This window comes from Doryrhamphus excisus, chromosome 22 (genome assembly GCF_030265055.1).
Source record: "Doryrhamphus excisus isolate RoL2022-K1 chromosome 22, RoL_Dexc_1.0, whole genome shotgun sequence".
NCBI lineage: Eukaryota > Metazoa > Chordata > Actinopteri > Syngnathiformes > Syngnathidae > Doryrhamphus > Doryrhamphus excisus.
Window position 1 is genome coordinate 2114278 of NC_080487.1, and position 27132 is coordinate 2141409.

The 27132-nt window shown below is 42.7% G+C and overlaps 4 protein-coding genes and 1 long non-coding RNA gene across 7 annotated transcripts; 2 read left to right on the top strand and 3 right to left on the bottom strand.

The window, feature by feature from the left end:
- Positions 1-1021: 1021 nt before the first annotated feature.
- Positions 1022-19282, bottom strand: LOC131109366 (parvalbumin alpha-like). Its single transcript, XM_058061289.1, has 8 exons — positions 17885-19282; positions 17493-17654; positions 7367-7477; positions 4959-5039; positions 4629-4695; positions 3246-3378; positions 2079-2188; positions 1022-1387 (listed from the first exon to the last, which is right to left on the bottom strand). The coding sequence occupies exons 5-8, from the start codon at positions 4687-4689 to the stop codon at positions 1362-1364; spliced, it is 330 nt and encodes a 109-aa protein (XP_057917272.1). The 5' UTR covers positions 4690-4695; positions 4959-5039; positions 7367-7477; positions 17493-17654; positions 17885-19282; the 3' UTR covers positions 1022-1361.
- Positions 4692-9223, bottom strand: LOC131110010 (parvalbumin, thymic-like). Its single transcript, XM_058062650.1, has 5 exons — positions 9163-9223; positions 8928-9060; positions 8718-8827; positions 4959-5019; positions 4692-4695 (listed from the first exon to the last, which is right to left on the bottom strand). Exons 1-5 carry the CDS (start codon positions 9221-9223, stop codon positions 4692-4694), a joined length of 369 nt encoding a protein of 122 aa, XP_057918633.1.
- Positions 10693-17303, top strand: LOC131109368 (uncharacterized). The gene is made up of 3 exons (XR_009120735.1): positions 10693-10862; positions 15684-15817; positions 15944-17303. It is a non-coding gene; the product is annotated as an uncharacterized LOC131109368 (long non-coding RNA).
- Positions 17503-19459, top strand: bhlha15 (basic helix-loop-helix family, member a15). The gene is made up of 2 exons (XM_058061288.1): positions 17503-17681; positions 18278-19459. The coding sequence occupies exon 2, from the start codon at positions 18332-18334 to the stop codon at positions 18890-18892; it is 561 nt and encodes a 186-aa protein (XP_057917271.1). The 5' UTR covers positions 17503-17681; positions 18278-18331; the 3' UTR covers positions 18893-19459.
- Positions 19423-26864, bottom strand: tecpr1a (tectonin beta-propeller repeat containing 1a). 3 transcript variants are annotated; one of them, XM_058061286.1, is made up of 24 exons: positions 26672-26863; positions 26038-26276; positions 25762-25944; positions 25561-25683; positions 25321-25440; positions 25078-25252; positions 24896-24996; positions 24580-24681; positions 24346-24488; positions 23662-24197; positions 23434-23579; positions 23080-23235; positions 22852-23001; positions 22552-22709; positions 22233-22463; positions 22052-22148; positions 21884-21963; positions 21744-21800; positions 21423-21597; positions 21210-21345; positions 20990-21082; positions 20721-20827; positions 20434-20553; positions 19423-20250 (listed from the first exon to the last, which is right to left on the bottom strand). In XM_058061286.1, exons 2-24 carry the CDS (start codon positions 26260-26262, stop codon positions 20143-20145), a joined length of 3522 nt encoding a protein of 1173 aa, XP_057917269.1. In that variant the 5' UTR covers positions 26263-26276; positions 26672-26863; the 3' UTR covers positions 19423-20142. The 3 variants fall into 3 exon arrangements, with proteins under 3 accessions (XP_057917269.1, XP_057917267.1, XP_057917268.1); XM_058061284.1 differs by having other exon boundaries at positions 20645-20827; positions 26693-26861; XM_058061285.1 differs by having other exon boundaries at positions 24896-25252; positions 26672-26864.
- Positions 26865-27132: the final 268 nt, after the last annotated feature.

Consider the following 27132-nt stretch of genomic DNA (forward strand, 5'->3'; position numbering starts at 1 on the left):
ATATAACATTTAATCAAGTCCCTTTACTCTGATTTTCTCTGTATAAGCTCCGGATGAAAGCAAAGCTGCATGGAATACATCTGCCAATGGATGGTGTGAGAAGTATTATCCACTCTAATACTACAAACATCTGTCACTTACTATTTTACATATACAGTACTTACCTCCTTGTTTGCATACATCTCCAGGTTTTAAGTTGCATACTGCACAACAAAGTTTTTGCACTCGGTTACCATGGCATCAAGCTACTCTGACTCCGCAAAGGCAGCATCATCTCTTGTGATTTCAGTCAGCGTTTATGTCAAATCAAGCCCAGGTAGGGCGCCTTGGGAGTAAAGCTCATTATTCCTTGCATGTTTCATCTTCTGGGAGAATTCTCTCTGTGGTGTGTCAGCATTCTTGGCTTTGTGTTAATTTAATTAAGCAAAAGATGTTATTGATATTTAGCACCAGAAAGTATGGATAGGAGATTTAAAGGAGTTGTTTTGCAGCATAAAAGAGCAACAGTGCTCTCTAGCGGTGGTGATGGGTAGTGATCACTTTGGTTTTTCTTAGTGGTTGGTATTTCTGGTGTTTTATTTGCATGAGTGGGACAAAATATTAGGAATCCCTGCTCTCCATCATTGCAAACATTAGCATGGATTTTTTTTTAATCTTTTCCATGTTGACACGAGTAATGTGTAATATTATTTTAAATATGCTACACATTCCAAAATGCAAATGTTTTGGAAAGTCAAACTTTCCCACTTTTCTGGAAGATTATTTTGCCTATTTTAAGTCATATAGCTCATATTTTGTCGCGTGGTTAGCGTGCAGACGTCGCAGCTAGGACACCTGCGTTCAATTCCACTCTCGGCCATCTCTGTGTGGAGTTTGCATGTTCTCCCCGTGCATGCGTGGGTTTTCTCCGGGTACTCCGGTTTCCTCCCACATTCCAAAAACATGCTAGGTTAATTAGCGACTCCAAATTGGCCCCGACTTGAACATGACATGTAAAAAAAAGCAACAGGATCAAACCTGCTATTGTAAAATAACTTTTATTGTTTTCTCATCGTCCGTCCGTTTGCCCTAAAAGTGCACCATCGGCAACAAAACTCACAGTACAACCACGACGACGACAGAAGTGTTAGTTTGTGTGAGAGAGAGAAAGAGAAAGTGAAAGACACACAACCACGCCACACACTACGGTCAGCTACGGTCAGCGGGCTTGATTTGGTTTCCGAGGTCAAAGGTCACATGTATAAAACTTTCAAAAGGGTCGAGAGAGAGAGAGAGAGAGAGAGAGAGAAGAAGAGAATATGTTGGCTCATATTGTTCCGTTCGGAGATGTCAAGTTAGATGTTGGTCAGCGTTCTTCTTCTTTAACACTTGACCAGAGCAGAAAACTCTGCAAGGGGAGAAATAAAAAACAAAAACATTTGAACTAAATTAATGCCAAATTTACAACAACTGTATGTTGATTTACCAATAATACATGGAAATAAACAAAAAATATGACAGTGTTTGTTATGATGTAATTATTATGGCATTGTCTCATTTTGCGCACTTGCACACTCGAGTGCATAAGTGCATTCATACTGTGACATATGGTAAAATGTGGATACAGTATTGCCCTCAACATGCCCAGAATGCTGAGTGTGCACCCTTAATCTGGCCACCCTTAATCGACACCATCTCGGCTACGTAGCGGAAGAGGAGGGACTAACTGAAGTGGTTGCAAATCACAATTAAAAAGGAGATAACAAGAAATATTGCGATCGTTGAATTGATTTGGGACAGCACTCAAAACAGCCAAAATGGACTCACTCTAACCATTTAGTATCTATGTAATGGAAGGAGAGGGACTAACTAGAGTGGTTGCAAATAAAAAGGAGAGAAGAGGAAATCATCATTTACAGTTTCAGTGCATAAAAACAGGAATGATGCATATGATTTGCCTCAAACTGTAATAATAGTTTTACTTTTGAGCAGTACTGAATATGCATAATATATACTATCGTTTCACATATTTGCCATGTGACGGTCCGGTGTCAATCATCAATAACCATCATAGTTGCCATAGTGCCACATGTCCTCACCATCAACTCCGATCTTGCCGTCGCCGTCAGTGTCACCGGCCTGGAGAAACTCCTTGGTCTCTTTGTCAGTCAAAGTTCTGGCGCCAGCAGAGAAGTTCTGCAGGAACAGCCTGCGTGAGGAACACATACAGAGATGTTGTGAGGGAGAAGGTCCTGCATTTTTGTAGCAGGTTCTGAAAACAACAGTGCAAAAAATTGTTTTTGCAGTACCTCCTTAAAGGGGACCTATTATGCTCATTTTACGCCCCTTTGTATTGAGTTGTGGACTCCTGTAGAGCATCTACACAGAAAGCTTTCTAGTTCTTCCAGCATATGCACCTACTCAGCTGCATTTCTTTCTGTCGTGCTTCCCGCAAAAACTGTTTTAATGTATTCCACCCACGGCCCCCCAACTCCGCTGGGGTTGGTCACACTCCCTTCCGATTTGTGCCACTAGCTGCGAAACCCAACTTTATAGGAGTTGATAAACGGTATAAGAGTTGATCATAAACAATGATGTATCTTTTTAAAATGGCCGCTTTTAAAGGGGACCTATTATGCTCTTTCCGCTTTTCTGACCTATAAATGTAGTTAGAATGTTGTATTCTCATGTTAAATGATGCCAAAGTTTAAGATAATGAGGTTTGCGCATTTGGAAGTGAGCCCTGAAAGTATTTTGGGATGGCTCAAAACGCCCGGTTTCAGAAGGCGCGGTAAAACTGCCCCTTTGTGATGTCACAGAGGAGCGGGCTTCCTTATATGGGCGTGGCTGTAAGCCAGATAAACTCTCTGCTTCTCTGTTTACTTGCTAGCAATGGAAAGCCACATTTGTTTACAATTCCTAAAGACGTCACCATCAGACAGAAGTGGTTGGAGTTCCTGATTCCCTACCCGCAAAAGAAACGTGTTTTAATTTGGAAAGACGATAAGTAAATATATAACATATTTGGACCTATATTGGGCGTCTGGAAGATCCATAAAGCTATAGGATACTCCCATTCAAGTGTGCACTGGCATGCAAACGATGATCAAAGTAATTTAGGCCACGGTATGGCGTTCAACACCCGGCAGCTAAATCATCTCGTGTGTTCCGAGGAGCTGACATCATTCCGATTTCAGACATAGGATCCCTGCAGGTTCTGAGAAGATGAAATTGAAGATGAGGGCGTGGCCCGGGGGGTTGCCTACTTGAGCTCATCCTCCTCGATGAAGCCGCTCTTGTCCTGGTCAATAACAGCAAAGGCCTTCTTGATGTCATCTGCGGACTTGGCAGCCAGGCCGACCTTGGCAAAGAACTCCTTGTGTTTGAAGGAGTCGGCAGCTGCCGGGAAACATGGAAAATATGGGATGTTGGTGAATACACAGTATTCTATTCAAGGTAATTTCTTGGATTACTGGGATTTACTGTTTCATGAATGGAATTAGTTACCAGAGTGAAAAAAAACCTTCAAACAAAAATAATTTTTCATGACAATAAAGCTGAGGGCTGAGCTTGTGACTTGCAATCCTCTACCAAAACACTAAGTGGCGGTGTTTTCCTCACAGTGAGCAACCGCAACTCCCTTTAACTAGCTATTTAGCTTCCTATGTAGCAGTTGTAAACAATGGCGACTTATCCTCACTAGGGTCGCGGGTATGCTGGAGCCTATCCCAGCTGTCTTTGGGCGAGAGGCGGGGTACACCCTGGACTGGTGGCCAGCCAATCACAGTCACATCCAAATTGTTGTTATAAATATTAAACAAATTGCTGACATATAAACATGTAATAAGCTCTGCTTCATCCGACTCCTTTTCGGACATGTTGAAATGTGCAAATACTAAAATAGGATGTAGTTTAATTTAATTTGGGGCGGCACGGTGGTCCAGTGGTTAGCGCGCAGACCTCACCAGGGTTCAATTCCACCCTCGGCCATCTCTGGGTACACTGGTTTCCTCCCACATTCCAAAAACATGCTAGGTTAATTAGCCACTCCAAATTGTCCATAGGTTTGAATGTGAGTGTGAATGGTTGTTTGTCTATATGTGCCCTGTGATTGGCTGCCCACCAGTCCAGGGTGTACCCCGCCTCTCTTGCCTGAAGACAGCTGGGATAGGCTCCAGCACTCCCGCGACCCTCGTGAGGATAAGTCGCCATTGTTTACGACTGCTACATAGGAAGCTAAATAGCTAGTCAAAGGGAGTTGCGGTTGCTAACTGCCAGGAAAACACCGCCACTTAGTGTTTTGGTAGAGGATTGCAAGTCACAAGCTCAGCCCTCAGCTTTATTGTCATGAAATATTCCTTATTAATTATTTTGCATGTTTGAAGTTTTTTTTCACCCTGGTAACTAATTCAATTTATGAAACATTAAATCCCTGTACAGTAAAACATAAGCAGTAGAAAATGAATGAAATTTGTTGAGCAGTTTCATCGATGTCATCCAACCATGTTGCCCCTCCCATGTAAGGAAACTAGCAGAAATAGCATAACTAAAAGCGAACCCAATCATAATAAAGCGCATTGTTACATTTTGCTATTCGACGATTGACATGGATTATAATGAACAGGTTTTGATGGAATGGAGAGTTTTACCTTGGCAAGCAGCAAGGGCTGCAGTGATGTCAGAGTCGTTCAGGATTCCGGCAAATGCCATCTTTAACTGAGGGAGCAGAGACAAGAGATCAAGATCAGAGACAGCATAAAGAAAGTTCTTCTCTACTACTACTACTACTACTACTACTACTACATGTCACCAATGCATGCAACAGGTTCCTCTCAGAAAAAGTAGTCCAAGTTATTGCAAAAAAAAATAAAAAAATAAAAAAAAGTCCCACTGAGTTTTTTTTTTTTTTTTTTGGGAGTCCTTAAAGCATCTGATTGGTTCCATCCCATCAAGTCATGGAGCTCTTCAGTGAAACTCACCTTGAGGTATGAGAGGATTCGCTCAGATCAATCTGCTCACTGCAGTGCGGCCTGTCGGCGTCTGCGCACCGACTTATATACCTGCGGAAATATGATGCATAAGCCGTGTAATAGACACTGTCGCGCGACGCAGTCAAAGCAGACGCTTGAAAAATGTGTCCAGTCGACAGAGCTTGTTCTATTTATATGTACATAAATGAAGATGCTTAAATGGTAGGCCCATGTGGAGTGTAAAAGCCCATGTCAAAAGTGCTTGATATCGCAAGGGGGCTAATAATACACGCTGCTGATTTGGGTGAAACGCACGCCGCGGGGCCGTGCTCGTCCTGTTTTTTTTTTTTTTTTGCAGAGGAGTGGCGAGAGAAGAGATGAAGGTAAAACTTAATTTGGTGTAAGGCCGTCATGTCAGCCTATTAGACAACTGTGCGGGTTTGTTTGGTAGCATAGCAACAGCTAATTCCATGTTGCGTCTTGAAGCAAAGTATCACATGCTTTGTATTTATTATGCATGCAAAGTATAATCTACTCCGTATAAAAAATAATTGAATCTGGGAAAGGTTATGAAGCTATTTCTAAATATTTGGGACTCCAGCAAAACACAGTGAGAGCCAATATCCACAAATGGTGAAACCACGGAAGAGTGGTGAACCTTCCCAGGAGTGGCCGGCCAACCAAAATGACCTCAATGACATCCAAGAGGTCACAAAAGACCCCACAACAACATCCAAAGACCTGCAGGCCTCGCTTGCCTCAGTTAAGGTCAGTGTTCATGACTCCACCATAAGAAAGAAAAAACGGCATCATACCAAGAGTAAAATATGGTGGTGGTAGTGTGATGGTCTGGGGCTGTTTGGCTGCTCCAGGACCCGGAAGACTTATAAAATGGATAAATGGAAGCATGAATTCTACTGTCTACCAAAAAATCCTGAAGGAGAATATCTGGCAAACTGGTGGTGACCTCAAGCTGAAACCAACTTGGGTTCTGCAGCAGGACCATGATCCAAAATACACCACCTCCAAAGTCCAACCTCTGAATGGCCTCCAATGCGACTGAATGACAACAATTCTGCAAAGATGAGTACACGAGTAAAAAGAAACTCATCATTCATTCATTTTGTGTTCAGTTTTGTTGCCATTGAGTCATATTTAAAACAGTTTGATGATCTGAAACATTCTAGTATGACAAATATGCAAAAAAATTAATAAATCAGTTTTTTTCCACATCACTGTATATCTAAACATATATACATAGAAATTCAATAAGCACAGAATTGATACAAAAAGTCACAATGAAAAAAAATCTAAAAATTCTCCCTTATACCAATAATGCATTTAATGTACTCATTGTTGTGGTTTCACTTTGCAGTGGTGTTATATTTAATATTTGTAATAAAAACTGCACATAATGACACATCGCTCTTGCATTGGTGTCAATGGAGGTTTCACTGTTTACATGTTAGTCACTATAAAATAGTGTCGTAGTGGTGCTTTCATTCAAATAGTTTCATCAAACACTACATCACTACAATATTCCTGCTTACACGCCCGGGATGAGAGTCTGCCAGGGTTGTTTATTTATAGTTGCATCTCTTACACCCATTCAGGTCATTTCTCCTTATGGTGATGAAACTATTCAGGCTGCTATTTTAAGGATGGCATCGACTTCATCATCTCTGCAGTAAATCGCTGCATGTGGATGTGGAACTGACTTCCAACAATGGCGTGAAAAATGACGTTACAGTACATGCTTGCTATTTGCAGGGGCGGTCCTTTACAAGAGCAACAGCAAGAGAAAAAAATAGGGATGTCTGATATCAGCATGGGGTATCGGTTGACTTCGGCATCTGATTTTTTTTCCGCATCATTCATTCATTCATTTTCTACCGCTTGTACTCAAGGGTCGCGGGCGTGCTGGAGCCTATCCCAGCTGTCTTCAGGCGAGAGGCGGGGTACACCCTGGACACATATAGACAAACAACCATTCACACTCACATTCATACCTATGGACAATTTGGAGTGGCCAATTAACCTAGCATGTTTTTGGAATGTGGGAGGAAAACGGAGTACCCGGAAAAAATGGGGAGAACATGCAAACTCCACACAGAGATGACCGAGGGTGGAATTGAACACGGGTCTCCTAACCACTTGTCCACCGTGCAGCCATTTTCCAGATCATGAAAAATGATATAACAGGATATATGTCATGCTACACATTGGCTGATATCAGTATCGGAAATTCAGAGTTGCACTTTTTCACATTTTCCACAAAAAATCCAATATCAGACATCCCTAAAAAATGAAAAAATCCCCCAAAATGCCTATTTTTGATACAGTAAACCCTAGAATATGCCTTTCACAGTTATTAAATTCAGTTTTACACAATTCCAGGCATCCAGTATTGTACTTACAGATCATTCAGTCACTTCACGTCTTGCCAATGCGTCTTCCTGCTGGAAAATGTTGAGTGAATGGACCAATGAGACTGCATCCTCTCCTGGATTCATTGCGGCAGCACCACCCTGCAGATGGACCATCAAACCAAGCTTAATTTACTTTACCATTAAAATCACATAAATAATATGTTATCATCATTTTGTATGATACATCATGTGAATTACTCTAATTCATTTGCTGCGGTCAAGCGAGGTCCCTCACCTCAAGCGACACGGGCCTCACATACTGTAACTATTCCTGCCCTATCAGTCTTAAATTACAAATATCCCGGCGCAGCAATTAAAAGCCATCAAGCAATGATCGCGTGTAATTCAAGCGCAGTGGGGATTGTCCCCTGAACGGATTCTGAACATGATGTTTAATGAGCTCAGAGACTGGCCACATAAACATCTACTTATATATACTTGTATATGGTGAAATAACACTTAAATACCACATTACACGTGTGCAAGCGTTTTTAATACATGTCCCTTTGACAGAAGGGTGGTAAATAAACCAATAAAATACGCTAGTTATGTAATATTTCCTTTAATATGCTGCAGAACTGGCCATGCATTTTCTCACAGGCAATTTGTACTGTGTGTCAAACCTTTGCAGCATTTCTTGAAAGCAGCATTTGCAGCATTTCTTTTGTGAACACACACCATGTTCCACTGTTCCATTCCATCGAGAGACGAGGAAAATAGACACGTTCGCACATAGCAATATATGGAGCTCGGCAAAATGATTGAGTTCATTTTCAGTGACTGTGTGATGAATTAATTTTCGACAAAAATAAATTAAGATGACAACGAAATGATGATGATGCAAGAATGAGGCACACGCACAAGTATAAATCACACGTACAACGCTTAGTGGAGAAAAGTATCTTTATTGATAAGCATTATGGACAATGACACATAATAGAGAGGATCCATAGAAATCAGAGAGAGATTCTCTTATGAAGACTTGACCAGTGCAGAAAACTCTGAAATGCAAAAAAGCAGCAGAAATACTTCAAAAAGAACAATGATATCATATTCTATCATACATAACTGGTAAAATATAATCATGAAATGTATAAACAGGGAGTGTTTGACAATAATTATTACTATATAATTGGTATACCTATTTCTTCAATTTCAAAAGTCTGGACTTTAGATGGACAATATTATTATTTAATATTACTATTTTATTCTTATTTAAAAATAGATATAAAATAGTAATCTTAGTGTAGTTTGTCAAGCGGAATCATTGAAAAAAAATGTAAAAATCAACAATAGCTTTGCAGATTTAGGTAAATATGCAGATTTTTCATACTCCTACCTTCCCATCCAATTTTTCCATCACCGTCGGAGTCCCCCTCCAGCAGGAAGGCTCTGGTCTCGGCGGCAGTCAGGGTCCTTGCTCCTTTGGAGAAGTTCTGCAGGAAGAGTCTGATGCGAGCACAATCAAGCGAGCCAATCAATGAATTTCTTACTGAAACACTGAAGTGGAGAAGCAAAGTCATATCAGAAGCTCAGTCATGAACTCAACTGCAACTCGTCCTGTTCTATGAAACCACTTTTGTCCTGGTCCAAGATGTTAAACACCCTCTCGATCTCAGTTGGAGTCTTCTTCGATAGACCCACGGCTTTGAAAAACATCTTTGGGTTAAAGGAATCCTTCGCTGGAAGACAAAAGCGAAGGAGTTAGGTTAAGCGCAATCAGACACCACAAATTACGCCATACGTTCGAAACACACAACCAAAAAGAGGCGATAAAGTCTTACCTTTACAAGCATTGATGGCGGAAGTAATGTCGGAGAGTGCTAGAAAGTCTGTAATCGCCATCGCCGTGCTCGCAGTCCAGCTGGCAGCCGAGTGTGATGTGTAAACGCCAAAGGCAGCCCAGTGAAAAGGCTTCACCACTGGGTGTCACGAACCACCAGTGTCCTTCTGGCCGCTGTCACCCGCACCTGACCACTTCAGACGTTGGCGTGTACGCCGGCGCACCGAAAAGATGCTCGGCCTTTTCTTTTAGCTTTCTAGAGTGGGGTCAGAGGTCACGATGATCTGACCCGAAGCAACGATTAAATAGTCTAATATGTTTAATATGTTCATACATGGGAGCTGACATGTTTGGAGCCCGATGCTCTTTTGTCTTCCTCGTGATTGTCCATGCAGAGTTTCCACAGGTTGTAAACATCCTGTTATTATCCTGGACTCTGTCACTATCAGGCAAAGCTCCATGGAGACATCTCCCTAGTCGCACATGCTACATTTAGCATATGGAAGATGACGACAACCACACCGTGGGACGCTAACTGAATAGCACTCATTGGAGCGCCAGGTCACACAAGCTTAATTTACCCCGCACATCAATGAATGTTATCATTAATGTTGTAGAAGACAATTACAGTACGTGTATGAGTACATACAGTAAGTGTACTACTACTACTTAAAGGGAAACTGCAGTTTTTGTCCTTATTTGAAACACAACACATATTTCTTTACCTTTTCTATGCATTCTAGCGTGAGAAAATGAGTTTATATAAGCTAGCTAACAACAACCATAATGGGAAGTACCTCACAAAAAAACAACAAAATACACAAACAGTGTTCAATTTCCATAATTGACTTGTACTATATTAACCAAGCTACAGTGATATTGTTATTGTAGCAGCTAACATAGCTAACAACTATTTTTATCTGGCATTTTTATCGCTAATCGCTAAACATCATTCACAGACGGAAGAGTGGATACCTAGCTCTCTATTTTGCTACAAAGACTCAACAAGATGCTGGTTTGCCGTCAGCATTTTTTGTCTTGTGCTGGAAGATACAGCCATCCCAAGGAGAGCGGACATCGTAAGTGTTGTTGACAGAACTAGCATAAGTATGTGTATCAATGCAATGTGTGTAAAAATAGAAGCCCGTATTATCACCCAATTATCCCGAGAGTAGTAAGAGAGGTTGTAGTACTACAGTGGTTGTAACAGCATCTAACACAGTCACCACCACGTGTGGGCCTCCGCCTCGGCCAAGCAGTGACGTGAACCCGTTTCCTCAGGATGGACCTACGGTGAGACCTGCGACAGGCGGGAGGGGTAGAAGAATGACAAAAACATCCTCTGCTGCCCCCCCCCACCACCTCGCACATCTGCCCTCCCGCCACCTCGGCCTTGGGCTTTTCCTTGCTCCCGTACTTGTTTTCAGGAAGAGCAGGCTTCCTGCGTGATGGATGAGGGGGGTGTAAGGGGCGTGGGCGGACGGGCCAGACACAGAGAGGGATGGGTGGTCATTGCTTTTATGATGCGATATGGCTGAAGTTTTTCTTGCACGATATGCAGCTGCATTGTAGAGGAGACTCAAACAACCGAGATAGGGAGTGGTCAAACACGTTTGCATCATATGTGCACCTCAGAGGTCATTGTGGGACTTGAACCTGGAGCTTGTGCTTTGTTTTGGAACCGTGGAAACTATAACAGAGGTATGAACTTCCTGCATATTAATTGTACTTTGGATGTGTGTTTGTAATATCTGGCTGAATATATGGCTGAATAAATGTAATATTTTTGTAGTTTGACCCTGTTTATGACTGTTTTTAACATTATTAGAGCCCTGTAGATACTAAATAACGCACCTTTACACTCCTATTATTCATTGTTTACACCATATTGCAACTCTAGCAAGCCAGTGAGCTAACAAGCTAGCCAACTAACCAGTTAGCATCGACTTTATCTCTCCAAAAATGTACCACTTCCACACGGGATGGGAGGAGAATATGTCAGTAATGTAATGTAAGGTAATATCTCAGTGTTTTGTGACATTACTGCCTCAGAGTAACCAGCATATCACTTTTACTTCAATTTGGTTTGACTAATAATAGACCATACCACAAAACAGTGATCATTTAATATTAAAAAATATTTTAAAAAACATTATATAGTGAGGGAAGACTGGATATTATAATAATGCAATATTTCCGTTAATATGTCATTTTCACTCTTGTAAAGTGTGTGAAATTGCCTTATGTGTACTGTCTGTCAAACGTTTGCAGCGTTTCTTGAACTGTATTAAAAAGTAGCATTTCTTTTGCAATGTTTCGTTGTTTCGAGGCAAAATTGTCCAATTAATTTTCATTTATTGTGTGATTATTTCATTAATTTATTAACATGAGACATTTTTTTCCTGAACAAAAAATTTCACCACTTACAGATCTTGTGACACCCGTATTGAAAAAAAAAATGGTCGCCGTCATATGAAAGGTACATAATAAAGGATAGAAGAGCTCAGCCATGTCTAGCAATGAGTGCAGTGGAAGAGGCAAGTCAGGGAGTCCCTTGAATGTAACGACTGCTGGGGTGGGGGGGGGGACATGGCCGATGTAGAGGTCTAGAATCTGGAGTCTTATATATAGAGTCTTATATATAAGTATATATCATTTATCATCTAATTCCACAAACTCCTGTATACCTCATAACGTTTAAGATTAGCTACTGAAACGGATCGGCTCTGGTGTGTGTGTGTGTGTAAATGAGAGCGCTGTCAACAAGTTCTCAAAGGCAGCATCTCCATAAACACTAGTGGAGGGCTTCCACGGCCATCTCAGCCAAACTGTATGCATACAGCATAAGCGTGTGTGGAAAGGTCAAAGGTAACACGGACTTATTCACCAATTTGCATATTAAAATAAAGCATCACTTGTTCTGTTTCAGTTTATGAAAAAAAAAATACATTTAGCACATTTTGGTATATTTTATGACAGCAGAGCACTGTTCACTGTAAAAAAAATGCTGTAATTGACGTAGTTATTATAATTTATGGGGGTGGTTGCTATGTGATATTTGGGCATGTACTGCATTGACAACATTACAATGAATATTTGCACATGACTCATCTCTAGTGGACAAATGCTGCAACAACAGGTTGCACAAAAAGTAATAAATGAGCAAAAAACTAAATGTGTGCAATTGTATTTCAGTTTATCCCATTCTAAATGTTTTATATTGGAAAAACTGAGATGAGAGTTTTTTTTAAAATAAATTTTCCCCTAGAATATGTTGTTACACATAAACATAAAATTTTGTATAATTTTAATTTATTTACTTAAAAAAATTTTTTTTTTAATAATTTTATTTTTTTTTATTTTTTCTTGATTTTTTTAAAATAAGATTTGCATGAAATTAAATTATTTACGAGTAGGCTGAGTGACACGCCGGGCATGTTCAGTTTTGTTAATTTAATGACATGTTTATGAAATGTGCCTCTCTGTATAAACTGTATAAATATACTTAAACAACACACTAAAGATGGATTAGCGACCCTTGTTATCCCCCCCATAAACAAAGCCCCACCTTCACACCCGCCTCTCCCGAGTAAGGCTGTAGTGTCCCAGGTTTTCTTGGATGGAGAAGCGGGTGTTGTGGCGGCCATTGGTGGTTAATAAATACTGGATTGAACATTCATGTGATGCAATTATAGACCCGCTGTTTGCGAACACATGTTAAGATGCTAAAGCAAAGGCTACACAGTGACAATGTGGCCTACTGCTGAGTGTTGATCATCCAGTATCCGCTTGGCTTATTATCATTTTACATGGCAAATTCCTCAGCTTCCTTTGCATGCTAATTGTGGAGGACTTTTTTTTTTTTTTAACTAATGCTTAAGACACACCTTGGTTAAATATGTACTGAAGAGCAACATACTGTGTTGTTTCAGTGTCATATTCCGCCCCCTCCCTGCCACGCCTCCAGACTGGATGTTTCATTTTCCTATATTACCCACGGTGCTTAACAAACCGGTACGCCATATGTCCGTGGCCTCTTAAATAAGCCTGATGATCTCCAATTACCCTCCTCTCACGGATTGTTTGGTGTCACTTGGCCTCGCTGGCTACATGTGATGGTTCTGCACCTGCAGTGTAAAAGGACACTTTTCTTTTTGGCATGTACACTGCGTAGATTACAACTTCATTAGGGCAGCAAACCATTTGATGAAGATTTTTGTGTTACCCTAACACGTGTTGTCACCAGCATTACAGCCCGAGGATCACATTGCCGCACGGAGCAGGCCTCATCCTCCTTTGCTTCAAGTCAAAAGCACTGCACACCATTAGTCTTCCTAAATGTCCGTGCAGTTAGACACGCTGAAACCAAAGATGTCTCACTCATTCATCTGACATTTGGACACAAGACGCTTTTGAGCTATATCAGATTAAGAGCAACTGAGACGGGACACATCCATCATAAGTCCAATGTGAAAATAGAACGTGTAATAGAACAGGAACAAGCCAGCGGTATCACATCCTGGCGGGATGGACTGTATGTACTGTTAAAACACTGTGCTGGTTGCTTGGCGATGGGCCCCGGGTGAAGTTATTTTCATTTGATTATTACAGAATCCTTTGCTGCCTGACGTCGAGGAGAAGCGGATACGGTATGCGCTGTTGTTGACTTCTGGTAACAACATCCTGATGCTGTCCGAGTGTGTCAAGTAGAACTCCAGCATCAGTGATTTTGTTGCCAGAGGGAGGACACCATCAGCCAGGTCCAACTTCTGCATGTTTGCGTTCGCTCCGTGCTCATTCATTACTAAACACTTAAAGTATTGTCACTAATAGAGGGAGAGTCCAAATATCATTATTAATATTACAATAAATTGTATTTTATATTAAATTATACAATTTATACAATAAATATGCATAAATTCAATTGAATTAACATATACTTATTTCTATTTATTACTATTTTTACTGCTTGTGTGCTAATTAAAAACAAAAAATTACAAGTATTTTTACTAGATTGAATTAGATGACATCAGCAACTACAATTTGTATTCGTTAAGCACAAAAATACCAATATTTGTATGGAAAACGTATGATCACTTCACTTACAGTATATTCTAATAGGTGGCAGCAGCTGCATTACCACCAGAAGCCTCTAGAGTGTGCTAATGCTTACATGAGCGTCTCCTGACCAGTTCTTAGTCCCCATTACAGTTCCGATTGAATCTTCCACATCATTCCACTTAAAATAGTTTTGAATCAACACTCAGTGAATAGAATTAAGCTGTATTAAGCTGAATTAAGCCTTTTAAAGCCAAGATAATATAAAGTACGATGCACTTTCCAGTCTATCAACGCCATTTGCTGTAACTGACAGCCTCTACCTGCATGTTGTGATGCAAAGTTACCAAAAACTGGCAGATTATACGACTCACAAAGTGCTGCATATATACAATGTGTGTGTGTGAGTGCGTCCCTTTTAGATCCTTTACGTCACAGCCGCTGTGAGTCAGCAACTCTCTGCCTTTCCTGAGTCACTCATCCAATGGTTGCCTGGTTACTTGAGAGCGGGGAAAGTTTCCTATTGCGTATTTGTTTCCGTAGATGGACGGGCCCTGATATTTATTCAGGCTCGGCAGTGACCCAGTAATGCATGTGTTTGTGTACAGTATCATCTAATGGACAAAAGCTGACAAAGTATTAGGACATCCTGTTGTTAAGCAGGAGACGACAGACTTATGGCTGATATAATCTAAAAAGGGTCTGAAATCTTCATTTTGGACATTCCCCACACAGTTTTGTTCTTACCACTGTAGGTCATCAGTCATTGAGAGTTAGACAATATCGGCATATCGGTTTTCGGCAAAAAAGCCAATATCCCTAACATCTCTAACTATAACCCATCATCTAAATACTATTGTTAACATCAAGAGTCACCTTTACATTTATGTTACCCAAAATAGCAAACAATAAGCCATTTGTGTGTGTTGCAGTCAATGTGTTCCCTAGAGGAAGTTGGACGGAGTTGAGTTTCCGTTTTGCGTGACTCAAAGCTCAACAGTAGCTCCTGTTATTGATTGCTTGATATTCACACAATAAAGTTTTACATCTAACATTATTGTTATGTCTTATTACAGTATGCCAGATCCTTTCTGACGGATCCAAGCAATAAATAACTTTATAAATAGCAAGTGATTAAATCATATTTGCCTCCGGTTGTAACGAGCCACCAAGGAAGGCTCGAGGGAATGTCAACAAGATGTGGTGGACCATCTAAGTACACACCAGCTTAGAAGTCTCTGGAAACGTTCTCCAAACGATTACCTATTAATGATGCATGTACTCATCGAGGAACGTAAAGAAGCCAGTGAAGAAAATAACGAGAGCAGACTTAATGTAAGAAGAAAGACACGAGGCCGTGACACAAGCAGGGCGGCATACTACAAATGTTAGCCGACTGACGCGTGACGCTGCAGGCTGTTGGCAGATTTCCTCACTAAACTGTGTGCTTGGTTTCGCCTGCAGGTTCACAGTGGGATCGTGACTTTTGAGTTCTGCAAAACAGCATCCAAATTTTTTTTTTCCCAGTGCTGAGTCCCAGTTAGTGTTTTTTGTGACCCCCCTCAAGTTGTCCCAGACCTTGATCTGGGAGATAACAAGTTAGTCACACACATGGACGTATACTGTCGTGAGTTGGTCTGGTCAAATGCACCAATGACTGCAGCCTGAGGCCATCTCGCTGTCACCACGGCCCCATGTGACATACACGCTTGTTTTCCTTTCAGACCTCCGGCTTTGGCCTAATGGAAAAAGTGACAACCGGGGCCAGATCTTCTCCCCGCTAATTCACCTCCCTGCCTACTTGCTCTTTTATGATGAGTCAGGGATGCCTGCTCTGCTGTAAAATGGATTGAAGGCACCTGCTGTCCATGACATCACGGTGTGTTCAGTGTTCGCAGCGGCGGGTATGACACGATCATCCGCTGCGTGGTGATTGCACAGTCACTTGCGTAAGACCCGCTGGTACCGCTCCAGCTGCACACCGCATCCAAAGCTGCTGTTTAATGTCAACTCCTGTCCTTGGATCCGAGCTGTGACATGACCCGGAAATTTTGTTTTGCTTAATATGTTGCTAATATTGCTTTTTTGGTGTTTTTTTTAAAGCTGTCAGAAGCCACTGTTTGCTTGACTCATTACTGAAAGTGTATTCAGCTCTGAATTTATCAGGCAGTGGTGGCTGAATAAACAGCGCAGAGCCTTCAGGCCAACCAAGTTAGAAACTGAACAAACTCAAACTAGAAGATAATGTTTCAGCATCAGCCAGGTTTGGTCGATTAGATACAGTACCTGATGAGGAGAGCGAGCAAGTTGTTCAAGGACGGTGTGGCGACACCTGCATGTTAATACCTCCACCGAGCATAACTTTGTAGTTCATATCCTTTTTTTTTTGCCATTTCAGTAACATCGGAACCGTTCCTACACTCTCAAGAATGTGAATTGAATAGACTTGTGTCTGTTTTAGTGGCTTGCTCACACACAAACACATTTTGGTTACCGTAGAGCTGTTCATTATGCCCTAGAATCAAAAATAGTACATTTCTATTGTCCTATTGAAGTTATCTGTTGAGAGCCAGGAAGTAGCCTGTCAACATACAAACCATTATTTGCCCTTTTTGCTCTTTAATGTTGCGTTCGAACGTTCCGCAGAATCATTTACCATGTTCATTTGTCTGTTATGGAATCAATGTGAGTACTAAAATCATTGGTCCCCCCTCCCCCAGGTGGGTTAAATTAGGGTGATTGTGTTTATTTACTGTGTTTACATGCTTAATCCCAGAGCAGCGTTACAGTGATGGCCGCTCCTTGAACAATAGAAGTGTATTGTTTCAGTACGGTTAACTACACAAGCTATTTATTATTACATTTTTTTTTCTCTCTGGTAACATTTAAACGCCTGTAATGTAATGTAATTAAAGTTAATTTCTTTGGTCCTGATTGTGCATGTGTGGTTATGTGTATTAAATAAAAAAAAGAGTGTTAATTATGAGTATATATCATTTGTTCATACAGATGACAAGTTTTAAAGTAGTCTTCTTTGAAAAAAAAAAAGTTAATTTCGTTTTATTTATGTCTCTTTGGTGCTGATTGTGCACGTGTGATTATGTGTATTAAATAAAAAAAGTGTTAATTATGAGTATATATCATTTGTTCATAAAGATGAAAAGTTTTAAACTAGTCTTCTTTGACGATAAACCTGCCGCTGCAGGAGCTCGCACGGCCAATCACAGAGCACGTGTTACAAGAGGGCGGGGTTTGTGTTAGTTCTCTACTCACCGATTGGCTGAGGAGAGCTACGTGTACATCATCCAGCTTTCAGGTCTCACACATGTGACACTGACATCTGCGTGGATGTGCGTGTGTCCGCGGCACGACCACGATGCGCAGCCACACTCTTCTCATGCACTTCTCATGATGATGACGGCAAGGCCCCGCTTTCTATGTCAACAGAAAGTTGAATTCAAGGTAAGGCTCTACTAACCTGTGTGGGCTCTATTTATTTATTCACTATTTTTGATGATTATAAGAAGACTGCAGCCTTAAAGAAACAGAGTCAATTAAAGGGGTTTGAGAGTTGAAATGAACTTAAAAACATGAGCACATGTATTCCACTATTACAATCAATAGAGCAATAGGGTGAATTAGTCATGTGTTTTTGTGTGTCTAACCTTGACATGGACCACTATCTCAGGAGCAGGAGAGGATAAGCCAGGCGTGCATTCACAGGCCGACATCATGGAGTTTTCACACTGCAACAGACTGATTAGATATGCACAGGATGCAAGGCTGTTTGAATTGGAAAGGGGGGCTTTTTCACCTATAGAGTGGGGAACGTATTGGCCTTGGTAAAGGTACATTAATGCTATGATGAAGAGATCCACAGAGGGGATTACTCTCCCCCAAAAAGTACATTATTGCCCCTTGAAGGGTTCAATAGTGTGTCACTCTGTTTAACTGTTACAGTTATGGACATGCTTGTATTTTGTTTTGGTCTGGAATCCATACTCTACCTCCATTTGACATGATATGGTGCACCATGACATCTTCTCATCACCTTGTAGGCCCACTGAAGCTGTGACATCTTTGGAGAAACCGGTAAAGAAGCAGGAAGCAGAATGAAGTCCAAGGGAAAAGCTGTGAAACCATCCTGGTCTGACCCGGAGCCAGAACTTGAAGCAGACACAGAACCGGAACCTGGCTCCAGTGAGCAGGAGGGTTCTGAGGCCTCCGTGCGGATTGGGTGCTCCTGGAGAGGTTCCTTGAGGAGCCGGGAGGGCAAGCGGCAGGGAGGATCGAGAGGAGGTCGTCGACGCCGGCAGCACGGTTCCACCACAAAGGAGCGCAGCATCCGACGTCTGGAGAGCAACGAGCGGGAACGCCAGCGCATGCACAAACTCAACAACGCCTTCCAAGCGTTACGTGAGGCCATCCCTCACGTAAAGACGGACAAAAAGCTGTCCAAGATTGAGACACTGACGCTGGCAAAGAACTACATCAAGGCCTTGACCTCCATCATCCTGGACATGTCGGGGGCCTGTCTGCCGGCTGGCGAGGTCCCGTCGGAGGCCAGTGCCGCCAAGCTGCTCCAGTGCTACCAGCAACACCTGGAAGACGAAGGGGAGGAGGGTCTCAAACAGTACCTCACCCATGTGCACAGCTTCAGCCAGCGCAGCTAGCAGATGAGGAGGCTGGTCTCCGCGCAGTGGGAGATTAGCGTGGACTCTTAGGGGCCAAATGATATCTAGTTCCTGCAGGTGCACTGCTGTGGGATCCAGTCAGGAAGGAGGTGTACTGGTGTGGAACCCAGTTGACTTTACTGCAGCGCTTGAACACAGCAAGCGGGCTGCTCGTCTTGCAACAGACAGTATGAAGGGTGACGTTTATTTGAAAGGGCTAAACGTTTGGACTCTCCTGTCGGTTTTTAACTTCTTTGTTTTTGGAGGCTGTGAATTCTTCCTCTCTCCCGTGTTGTAATGATCTCATCTTTTTAGTCGGTTTTCTGAGCATAGCCTTCAGTCACAACTGTTGGATTGAGAAGGGAACACAGACATTTAAATGAAGACGTGTTTGCTCATTTGCTCACGATGAGGATGATCTCCCACCCCGCTGAGAACACAACTGACTTGTCTGACTTGTCTGCAAAGATGTTGTTTCAAGGTTATTTGTAATGTCTTGAGGCAGGACGTTGTACTGAAAATGAGCTATCAATAAACACGTGTATTTATTGACTGGTATTGGATCGTGCGATCGACGTGTGACATAAATGTCACCTCTACACAGTAACAGACCATAAATTCACAGAAAGCAATACATGCCCATACAGTTGCTGTGTATTATTTTCAATTGAGTGTAAAATGTTAGTTATTTGAATAATATCTAATACTATTTTACAGCAAAAATATTATCAAGCAACCTGAGAATGGAGTTTCCCCTTAGCATTGCACATACTCCAGAGACAATGAATATAAATAGTGGTCATAAGAAGTAGCCACCAGGTCGATGCAGGACTTGTGTGTATATATGAACTTAAAGCAGGTGTCACATGACCCACCCGAGTAGATGCGTGCAGTAATATTAATCCCGGTACTTCATTTCACTCTTTACACAATTAAAACCCATGGTTTATTAAGCGCTGTGCTTAAGGGTATTTGTCTTAACTTTTAAAATTTTCCCGCAATGACCTGGCAACTGCTTTTGGACTACAGGTGAGCAAACAATGACGATGTAGCGACTTAGCATACAGTACATAAATCCGGCTATTAAACTAAATATGAGCATTCAACTTGTTTTTACACTGAATGTACTACACACAACTACAGAGAATTAGGGTAAGAAAAATAGGAATAAATGTTAAGTTTAGAGGGAATGCAACAGTGAAATGTTCCACAAAGGCAAAGAAAATTTGGTATGTGTCTTAACATCTGTGTTACTGACAGACCGGGGGCTCCTGAGCAAGTGGGCCACCCAGGGAAGGGAGACAGACTCGGGGTGGCTCCATGGCGTTCCCTCGAACACTGATGTGGTCCCACCCACCCTAAATGGCAAGAGGATCATAATATTACTTAATGTATGCAAAGATAATTGCTAAAAATGAATTGTGAGCTGTAATTGTAATTTATATTGATTTCAAATGGGTTGATGACGTCACATACAGTAGCTGTGTTTTAATGAGTGGGGGGGGGGGGTGCCTTGTACCTTCACTCCAGTCGTTCCTTACCCCAATTCCATAATCCCATGACTGTCCTTTGGGCTCCATGGGATGGATTCCAAGTCGATGGCACACTGTCCCACGACTCAGGCTGTGACTGCCTTGCACCTTGTCTGCTATGATCCACACCTAAACCCACACCACAATCAGCCTCTGATTCAGTCATACTTTAGAACCAACACCAGTGATGTTCATACTATGAGAGAAGATGGCACCTGACCTTTGTTGTTTGATTGATTTAATTCAACAACTGTGGATGTAAACAAAGAGACCTGTCCTGGTGTGCTGGCACCAACCTGATCGAGAGGCCCAACAGAAACTTTGCGGACATTATTAGATACGTACTCCCACGAAGAGCCCTGAGGGTAGCTGGGGGTCAAACCCTTCCGGTACCATAAGTTACCTGAACAGAAAACATCACAAATATGGTTAGAAATAAAACACGAGTGAGAGTCCAGGAAGTGACATTGGCAGTGATATATTGTATTATTATTAATGTGTTATTATGACTATACTGTATTCATTTAGCCTTTTTATGTGTAAAAAAAAAATTCAAGCTTTTCACCATTGTCATCAACAGTGTAGACGGCTGTCCTTCCAACAGACACCTGCTTCAGCTTCTGTTTACTTGGTGAAGGGATGTGATACCAGCACTCGCCTGCAGAGGAAGACAATACACAAGTCACAAAAAAAAAATCTACCCGTGATGTGTTATCATTTCCCATTATGTTCTGTAATCTTTTAAGTATTATGAGTTTAATCATGAAACTATAAAGTCCATGGACCTGCAGGGGTCTCAGCAGACACAGACCCCCTGTAGAAGGTAGAGCCATCTTTGGCGATGGCCCAAACCTGGCTTGCGGCCCCGATGGAGATAGATTTGAAAGGCTGGTCAGTCCCAACGTGAAGCCATGATGTTCCCTGAGGTAGAAAAGCATGATGTTAAATGAAATGCCGGTCGAGAGCTTTGGAAAGGAATGTGAGCTGTTGTGACTCACAGCAGGAGTGAGCATTGTGACTCCCAGTCGGCAGAGCACGTCTCCCTTGCTGCTGATGGCCCATACTGGGAGCACAGCCATGCTGCTGTGGGCGGCACATGGTAGAATGGTCACATCGCTCAGTGTGATGGGTGGGACTTCCTGCCAAGGACCTGCGGTGGTCAGTTTGCACTTCCTGTTAAATAAAAACAAATTGCACAATTTAAAGTAATAATACTTAAGAAGCAATACAAGTATAATTGCATCCATTATGTTGTATTCAATGTGCACAATAACTGCTCCATGAATCTTATAGTCCGTAGACGTGTTTTTAAAAAGCACCTGGCCCATCGCCTGCGTCGCACAAAGTCCTTCATGGTTTTATGGCCATGGTATGTCCTGCATACAGAAATCAGACACATTGAAGTCACTGTCTGTCACTAAGGTGGATGGACCATCAACAGTCGGCATCTGAAACCCACGCTGGGAAATCTGCAGCATACTGCCAGCCCTCTCGATCTGTCCCGCCACTGACGCTGTAGTCGATGGTCCATTCAGATGCCTGAAGACAGCCAATCAGAAATGTCAAACAGCGCTACACGATGCAAAACCATGACAGGTTTAATTTGGACAATACAGTGCATGAGTACCCATGTCCACTGAGGTGATGGAGGCTTGGTGTTAGTTTTTGTGCACTCGTGCAGTCCGGAGGCATCACTCCACATATAGCGGTCAGTCGGGAGACCTCTTTAAGACGTTTAAAAGCGACATGAGTGACCGAGTAAGCGTTAAATACAAAATGGCTGGGGTCCGACCAACGAGCCGCTCTACCTGTTTGTGTAGCCTGTGACAGGGTTCCACCTCTGGTTCTCGAAGATGTACACGCTTTTGACATCAGTCTGTGTGTAACTGCTGTCATTACTAGTTGGGAGACCCTGGAAGAAACCTCCGCCGTAGCCTCTGGCATAGACCCAGGCAGTGTGGTCATACCCGATGCCCCAAACAATACCGATGCTGTTACACTCCACGATACGCAGGTGGCCACCAACCTGACGCCAAAACCTGACCAAAGGAACAAAGTTCTAATAAAAGCTATAAGAAATGTAGCTAATGTTTTTTTTTTGGTTTGTTTTGCACTGTTCATCTTTACATCTGATCGCAAGGTGTAGGGTATGGCATGGCCTCCAGGCTGGGGGAGGGCTCGCTGACAAAGATGTCCCCTTTACAGGTGATGGACCAGATGGCCTGTTTGGAAGGAGGACCTTGGATGCCCCTGGAGTCACAGCATGACACATTCAACAGTGCAAGCTAGAAGCAGGGAGATCAAACCAGACAGAAAGATCAATATTTACATGCAAAGTCTAATGAAACATGAACTGTTTATAATAATGTTGTACAAGTGTTCCAAATGTTATGGACAACAACTATATATTTGCTACTTTCCACTTACCCAATCATGCATCTCCTGCTCTGTTGCAGCTGCCACTCGAATGGGCCACCTCTTCTTGATCCGCTCAGGTGTGTAGATGGCAAAAGTGTGTTTGGCATCATTAAGCACAGGCACCAGAATTGTTACCTCGTTGATAAAGGCATGCAGGTACTGGAGAGTAACCAGAGGACAGGGTTAACCATAAAGCTGCTTGAATGTGTTTACGCCACATATATTACGCCTTCACACCTTCTTCTCCTCGTAGTAGTTATAATACACGAAAAGGATTCCATCCTTGTTGCCATCCGGTCCAGAGAACTGCTCCAGGGCGAAATGGACGTCGACCCACCTGTGTGGCTTCCAGTCTCTCCACCACTGCATGGTGCCCTTCTTCACCCACACACACTTTCATGGCAGGAAGCGATACATTTGAGAGAATAAGATAGGGATGTAAGGGACAGAAAAACCATTAAAGCATAGAAAGTCATGGCCACTTCACTAAATACACTGGCACAATGTATGAGAGCCAATAAAAAAGTACTGTATTTTTTTTAATATATACATATGAATCTTTAGACAGTACATATTAAGTGTGTAATTCACCTGCTCTATGGCTTGTTCATAATGTCGGAAGTCATCCATTTCTCTCTTTGTTCTCTCACTGAGTTGTTCAAAGATTTGTTTCCGCCAGGCTGCCATCTGGGCTGGGGTGACGGACAGGCTCATTGATTGCACGGACTGGACCAATACTGGGAAAAAAAAAAACGAGAGGACGTCAGAATGGCCAAAACATAATTAAATCAAAATTATGAAGGCAATTTTGGAACGCACATGAAGAGTTCATGGTGCTTTGAAACCAGCTGAGTTGGGAGTGGCTGTCCACAGAGCAGCCTCCTCCGCTGACCCATGCCCACAACGGGGGCTCGTCTGCCCCATACAGCTCCTCCATGGCCAGGTTGTCAGTGGCCACAGATGACAGGCTGCAAGTTTCTGCGGAGTCAGACACGGCGCACAACTGGACCTGCTGGCTCTGTGCCCCCTCCAGATCCACATTACTCCACTGAGTGTCAAGTGGGGCTTTAGTCTGAACCCCATCGTCAGTCAGTGTCCCGATAAGTGATTCTTCAGGGATGCTCTCTGCTGGTGGGACAGCGGCAGAGGTTGGTTCCCTGTCAGAAACCAGCTGAGAGATGAAGCTGTCACTGGTAACTTTTGGGATGTGGGATTTCGGGGTTTCGGTCGTCTGGCCAGAGGGTTCAGTGTGGGAACTGAAAGAGGTCGCTTCATCTGTGGATCCTTTCTCCGTGTCAGATTCCACATCACTCACAGCAGATGGTGGATGAAATTCACTGAAGTAACATCCAGCACTGTCATGACATAATGAAATAATGAATAATTGAAGCTTTGTTATCTGTTTTTGAAGACAATACTGCATATATTGTATTCCAACTACAGTATGTATAAAAAAAAACAAAAAGTGTGATCAATTGAAATAGAATCTATGTATGTTGCCACCTCTGTTGGCTGCTGGCACTGGAATGACATCGATCCCCATCTCGGAGAACAGTGATGGCCCTCCAGGTCTTCCCACTAAGTTCACTCGCCGTGACGCCCTGACGGAAGTACACAACCCGGTCCTCGCTGTTGATGGCCCACACCTGGCCACACAAGAAAAAATCTTTGAAATAGGGTGCTGCAAGGAAGCATGTAACAGTTGTATTGGACAAGGGGAGTGGTGGACATTTTTACCTGATCATTGAGTCCAACATTGATCATGATCATTTCTCCAACCATGCTTATCCAACCAGATCCGCAGGGATTGTGGGCGTTCACACCGCGCCTGAACCACACCTATAAAAGCAGTATGCAAATTCAATCTATTAACTTTGCAAGTAATATGCATGTGATTTAATTCTGCATAGTCTGTGAGCTCATTAAATGTTTCCAAAATCCAATTGATATTTTTTAGACTTTAGGTACCAGGTTACAGCATCTGAATCATAATGTGAAAGGCTGTGTAAGAAAATGACACATTTACAGTCTTGTTAATTCAACATTGATTTACTTTGTTGTCCTTGGTCAAAGCCCAAACAGCATTGACTCCTACAGCCACGTGCATGGCACCAACATCCGGACTTGGAGAGTCCACAACAGACCAGGAGGTACCTAGGTGGAAGAAGAAGAAGAAGAGCCCCGCTTTCAGAACTAAAAAAAATAAACAAAACTCATTCTGCTGAGCAAGAGTACCTTGGGGACAATCTCGACTTATGCCCTCTCTGACAATAAACTGACCCTCCCACAGCACAGCCCACACCAGCTCCTCAGCGCCACAGCTTATCTGGATCACCTCCCCGGGAAGGGGAATTTCAGACCAAAAAGAACCCTCAGGATTGTTATAGTAGATATCCCCTCTGAACCACACCTAAAGAGGAGACAGAAAGCTGCTATTTTATATATCTCCTATAAACTTCTACTGATAGCAGGGTGTACCTTCCCCTGTAACGACACTGTCCACAGTGAAAGTCGACCTTGGGGTTCCTCGCTTATCTCCCATCCACCGCAGCTGATGTCACCGAAAGGATCTGGGAGAGATGTCTCCTGCGAGGGGATCTGCCAGTTTACACACAAATAGGATGTGGTTGGAGAAAACTTTCTGAACTCGAGATGCTCCCATCCATTTGATCCATCCACTGATCAAAATGCTGTAAACATATACAGATAATGACGCACCTCAGCCCAAGAGTCCATGGCCTTGTACCTCCTGTGACGAAGCCAGCGCCTGCGGCGGACACAGGAGTTCCACTTTTTGTCTTTGGTATAAACTGCTGGAAAGTCAATGGAGTAAGTCCATCCCTGCAGAAGAAGTCCATCATTAAAAAGTAGATAAATAGTAGTAGTAAACAATAGGGTGGAAATAGATTACATACTCACCTCCTTCTCTGTGGGTTCCCCCTCAAAGTTCTCATCCACGTACCAGTCACCTTCCCACTCCCAGCTGCTGGAAGGGAGCTGAAAACTGGATGGAGGTTGGTGCTGCAGACCCGTGACATCGCTCCACTGCCAGCGGTCGCTTGGCAACAAGCGCTCGGAGAAACCATCAACTGGATTCCATCGCTGAGAAGACAGACAGAGAGAGCTGAGAGCTGATACATTAGGAAGAAAGAAATAACTTCCAGAAGTCATCTAGTGAGTTCAGCAAAGGCCCACTTGATTCTCGTAGGTCTCCTCCTGGAAGCGGATGGGTACGTCAGAAGCATGGACGTTCAAGTAGATCTTGTTGTCGCAGGCGATGCCCCAGCAGCACTGCTGAGCCGCTGCCACCCGCTTGAACTCTATATGGGCGTCACGACATTGCTCCCACTGTTGGCCTGCTGTGGACAGGCTGAAGACCCGGCCATGCACGTCCACTGCCCACAGCAGAGAGATGGGCATGACTGCACCTGGGACTTTAGCGTTAGGATGAATGGAATGTTAATGTAATGTGGCAGGACCACAATCATTGTTTTTTCCATTTTTTTTGTTTTTCTGTTTTCTGTATTTTTCTGTTTTTTCTAAAACTTGTGGTCACGTGGCTGACTTCTCGTTTTTTCTCATATCTAAGATCCAACATCTCAGCACGTTTGAGGGAACGTTACATTGTAATTGGTTTGCCCTTTAAAATTGGGTAAAACAGCGATGAATGCATCTCATTGGAACTTAATTAAAATTAGTGACATGTTGAGCTACCACACATTGAACAATTACAGACTGTAAATATGCTACATTTTTAAACGCTAGCAAGAACACTCCGCTTGGATTACAAGATTAGCTCTCTACAAATAGCACGTCCGAACAAACCCACCTCGAGTTTCCACTCATTTACCGTATGCCGCCACAGGTCAAAATGTCCGGGTTTATCGCTCTGCGAAGACAAGTTGTTTCTAATCCATAATAAACACGATATTGTTCACAGTTGCTATCATATTACTGACAGGTACTGTCAAACTGTAAACCCGGAAGTGCTGGTTTGTTTCTTCATTTTCATTGGCTGCTTTGGGCAGGTGTCTAAGACGCTGGTATCCGAAAGGGGGTGCTGTTGTTTGATGTTTAAAGACAGGGAGAGCACGTCATCTATCCCGGAAGTGGCCTGAAGTTTCTCCATTGTCATTGGCTGCTTTCTGGCGGTTTTCTGAGACAGTGGTATCCACCAGAGGACACTGTTGCTTCATGTTTAAGACAGCTGGTGCCTTTAAAGGGAAATTGCACTTTTATGGAATTTTGCACATCATCCACAATCTTTATGTAAGACATAAACACTGGTCT